Raw genomic sequence first — 4,832 nt, 5'->3', positions numbered from 1 at the left:
GGACACTGAGTGAGAACAGCCGGAAAACTAGAAGAGCTTACGTACGAGATGAACAGATATCAATGGGCCGTACTTGGACTTTTTGAAGTACGGTGGAAGAAATTCGGGGAGATCACGACACAAGAAGCCTCAAGTTGTACTTCAGTGGAGAAGAGAACAAGCATATGAATAGCGTTGGATGTTTTATTCACAAAGACATCGTGAATACCGTCATGGGCTGCCGCCCTATTTCTAGCCGGCTTATTACCATCCGCCTTAGGGCAGTCCCATTCAACATCACTATCATTCAGGCATATGCCCCGACGTCAAACTATGATGAACAGGCTGTGAAGGGCTTCTACGACCAGATACAAGAAGTGATAGACCAGACCCCTAAAAAAGACATCATCGTTGTACAAGGGGACTGGAATGCAAAAGTAGGAAAGGATGCATACAAGAACTGGAAAGGAACATGCGGACAATACTGCAACTCAGAGTCAAATGAAAGAGGTCTAAGGCTCCAGGAATTTGCCAGCTATAACAACCTAGTGCTGACAAACACGTTAGGTCAACACAAAGCATCACGGAGATGGACATGGCACAGTCCAAGTGGAGAACATCACGACCAGATTGACTACATCATGGTGAAAAAGCGCTTCCAGTCCAGTGTCAAAATTGGAAAAACACGAACATTCCCAGGAGCAGACGTTGGAAGCGACCACGACCTTGTGATGATGACCTTTCGCCTCCACCTGAAGAGGGTTAAAAAGCAAGGAAACACAAGGATGAAGTTTGATCTCGAAAAACTAAAAGACCCAGATGTAGCAGAAGCTTTCCAAGCCATGATAGGAGGAAAGTGTGCACCACTCACTGTCATTGATGCTGGTAACAATAATGACACAGACATGGACACGTGGATCAACACCTTCAATACAGCTATGACTGAAACAGCTAGTCCGATCCTCGGAAAACACCGACGAGTCAATAAGCCCTGGGTCACAACTGACATCCTTAACCTGTGTGACAAATGGAGAAAACTAAAGGAGAAAAAGAAGCAACCAGGTGGTGCAAAGGAGTACAGAGCAGTCAGCCAAAAAATTAAAACATGTATGAAAAGGGCAAAAGAAAAATGGATCGAGGAACAATGCCAAATAATCGAAAGCAGCCTGAGGACAAACAAAAGCAAAAAAGCATATCAATTAGTAAAATACCTGACATGCACTAAAGAAGGGCGCACCACCACCATTCAAGACAAACAAGGAAAATGCCTGACAGAGGAACAAGACATTTTGAAAAGATGGACATAATACTGCTCAGAATTGTACAACTACAAAGCCACGGGAAACCCCGAGATTCTAAACGTTCCCCCAGCAGCCAACATCGACAACCACCCAATCCTTCGAGAAGAAGTTGAAGCAGCAGTTAAAGCACTGAATAAGGGGAAATCAGCAGGAGTGGACAACATCCCAGACGAATTAATACAAGCAGGAGGGAAAGGACATGATAAGCGCTCTGACTGTCATCTGCAACAAGATCTGGTTGACAGGAAAGTGGCCAACACCATGGACAAAATCACTAGTGATTATACTCCCCAAGAAAGGTAACCTGCAACTATGTCAGAATTACTGCACCATCAGTCTAATAAGCCACCCCATTAAGGTTATGTTGAAGATAATGCTGAACAGATTGAAACCACAGGCAGAGAAGATCATTGCCGAAGAGCAGGCAGGCTTTAGAGCAGGGCGCAGCACAACAGAACAGATCTTCAACCTCAGAATACTGTGCGAGAGGTACCTCCAACACCAACAAAACCTATACCATATCTTTGTGGATTTTAAAAAGGCCTTTGACAGGGTCTGGCATGCAGCCTTATGGGCAACCATGAGGAAATATAACATCAACGCCAACCTGATCAACGTCATACAACAACTATACGACAAGGCCTCCAGCGCAGTCTACCTTAACGGCAGCATGGGAGATTGGTTCAGGACAACGGTCGGGGTGAGGCAAGGCAGTTTACTCTCTCCCACTCTCTTCAACATCTTCCTAGAACGAATCATGACTGACACTCTGGAAGACCACAATGGAACAATCAGTATTGGAGGCAGGACAATCACTAACTTGCGTTTTGCCGAAGACATCGTTGTATTAGCAGGAGAAGAACAGGAGCTCGCCACACTAGTGGAGCGGCTGGACACAACCTCAGCCACTACGGAATGGAGATCAGTGCCGAGAAAACCAAGCTAAGGACCAATAACACCAATGGCATCAATGCGGACATCAAAGTCAGGGGCGAGAAACTTGAGACCGTCAACAGCTTCAAATACCTCCGATCTATCGTCTCAGATGAAGGCTCAAGACCAGAAATTCTCTCCAGAATCGCGCAAACAACAGCTGCACTGTCAAAACTGAAGCCTATTTGGAGGGACAGAAACATCACAAACAGCTAAAAAATTAGACTAATGCGCTCACTGGTCATCTCAATATTTTTATGCGCCTGCGAGTCGTGGATACTAACAGCAGAATTAGAGAAAAAGATTCAGACCACAGAGATGAGATGTTACCGCAGACTCCTTGACATCTCGTACAAAGACCACGTTTCAAATGCTGAAGTACGAAAGAGAATCACCAACGCAGTGGGGCAATATGAAGACCTACTGACCACAGTGAAGAGACGAAAACTAACATGGTATGGGCATGTCACAAGATCCACAGGACTTGCCAAAACAATTCTGCAAGGAACCGTACAAGGAAAGAGAAAAAGAAGAAGGCAGAGAAGGAGATGGGAGGACAACATTACAGAGTGGACAGGAAAGACGATGGGTGACAATCTGAGGAGAGCAGAGGACAAAAATAGATGGCGAGAGCAGGTTTTCCAATGCAGTGGTGCCCCAACGGTTGCCCCAACCACGGGATAGAAGAAGAAGAAGAAACTACCGTTGTGACCAGAACTACTCTGAGTTTTACGTATATGTTCGAAAATTGTCAAAAAAGACAGCTATACACTTGAAGGGCTCTCTCGTCTTTTCTGAGACAGAGGGGGATAAAAAGTGATATCAGGAAGAATAGGCAGCATGTGCTGACGAACATGACAAAACGACCGTACACCCACTGGCGCATGGGACGGGCCCTGTCAATGATAGTCAAGACAAAGTTTTGGAAAGGTTTGACATTGTACCCCAAGCTTACCATTGTCGATCTCTGATAGGGATGTACACTTTTTGAACCTTTTAACATCTGTAGATTGCATATAATCGGCTGCACTTTTAACACAATTATTCAATATCACAACAGCATCGTTTGGTTTACATATTTACCTACATGGATAAGATCAGAAAATTCCTTTTGAACACATAACAGGTTGTTTCCTAAAATGCCTGAACATAGTCTTCGACGTATGCGTTGTTCCAAAAACATTTGTGGATATCATATAATGGACACAAAACTTCTTGTTCTATGGGTTCGCATTTGATTCCAGGTGCTGCAAGCGTTAGACCGAGAGGGAAATGGTCAGGCTCTGATCTAGGGATATTCTAAAGGCTTTAATTACATCCTGAAACCCATCCGTGCTTACAATGATGTAATCTACAACTGACTTGCCTTTGTTTGCAATGCAGGTGGTGTTCCCTTCCTCGTCTCCATTTGTTCTGCCATTCAGTATTTGAAATTTGTTAATTTTACAAAACTCTACAAGTTGAAGTGTACATCCCAACCACCATGGTTTGATAATGAATGCTATTATGCCAAAAGGCAAAAATACAAAGCATTACATGAATTTCATATTTCGAACTCAAATGAAGCATTAGATAACTACCTCGCTTTGAAAAAGAAGTTTAATAACTTGTGTAAATTCACAAAATCTCAGTATACACAATTACGAACTCAAATTCTTATTCAAAATTGTTTGAAGCGCAATTCGAAAGATTTTTGGAAACAAGTCAATATCCTTTTGTGTAAAAACCCGGTAACAAAGAATACTATCAAACCCAGAGAATGGTATGTCTATTTTGAGAAATTGCTGAACCCTTTCTCAGGGTCTCTGGTGGTAACGCCAATGGAGATGACGGGTCAACCAGCTTGAACTCATTAGTTTGTTTCTTTACAGTCTCATGCCTCCCCTTGTGGTGAGCCAGGTGATTTGTTTAATTCACCCATTTCAAGAGACGAAATTGTATTGGCTAAATATAATTTAAAATCAGGCCAGGCTTGTGGACCTCACGGCCTATCGCTGGAATTTTACAAATTCGGTTGCCAGGACCTGGCTGAATTTCTCCTAACTCTTTCCAATTCAGTTTTCTTCACAGGGAACTATCTAGAGAAGCGGACCAGGTCTATGATATTTTGTTTGCACAAAAAGAGAAACGTAAATGATGTAAATAACTATAGGGGTACTAGTTTACTAAATGTTCTAGGTAAATTCTTTTCAGGCCGGTTTTAGACGAAATTTCTCTACAATAGATCACATATTTTTACTCCAATCTGTAGTCCAAAAATATATCTCCAAGCCTGGCGGAAGGTTCTATGTATGTTTTGTCGACTTTTTTAAAGCTTTTGACCGGTTTGACAGAGAAAAGCTTTGGACAGTATTGAGAAGTCTTGGCTGTTCTGGACCAATGTATAGAACTGTGTAATTCTAAAACTACGTAATGGTATCACTCAACAGACTCGCTACTTCTGGAGCAATTGAGGAAAGGAAGTGTCAATGGAGACTTGGTCTCCTCAGACAACAAGGCTAGGGAGACCAGGGAATTTATTTGCAATGTGCATGCGCAATTCACCGGTTCACACGGTCACACGGGCTCCCCCACCCGTTTTCTTCTTCTTCAAGGTGCCCGCCGCTTCATTGATGCCCC

The 4,832-nt window shown here is 43.1% G+C and overlaps 1 protein-coding gene across 1 annotated transcript in view; it reads left to right on the top strand.

The window, feature by feature from the left end:
* Positions 1 to 212: 212 nt before the first annotated feature.
* LOC106011070 overlaps positions 213 to 4,832 on the top strand; it is a gene marked incomplete at its 3' end in the record, with an annotated part of 6,974 nt that continues 2,354 nt past the window's right edge. The window contains exons 1-3 of the mRNA XM_013079401.1: positions 213 to 1,064; positions 1,600 to 1,769; positions 4,014 to 4,068. Coding sequence (XP_012934855.1) covers positions 213 to 1,064; positions 1,600 to 1,769; positions 4,014 to 4,068 — 1,077 coding nt within the window. The remainder of the gene's footprint in view (positions 1,065 to 1,599; positions 1,770 to 4,013; positions 4,069 to 4,832) is intronic.

This window comes from Aplysia californica, unplaced genomic scaffold, assembly GCF_000002075.1.
Source record: "Aplysia californica isolate F4 #8 unplaced genomic scaffold, AplCal3.0 scaffold00051, whole genome shotgun sequence".
NCBI lineage: Eukaryota > Metazoa > Mollusca > Gastropoda > Aplysiida > Aplysiidae > Aplysia > Aplysia californica.
The sequence above is the reverse complement of the archived record's forward strand: the minus strand, read 5'-3'. Positions and strand labels throughout refer to the sequence as shown.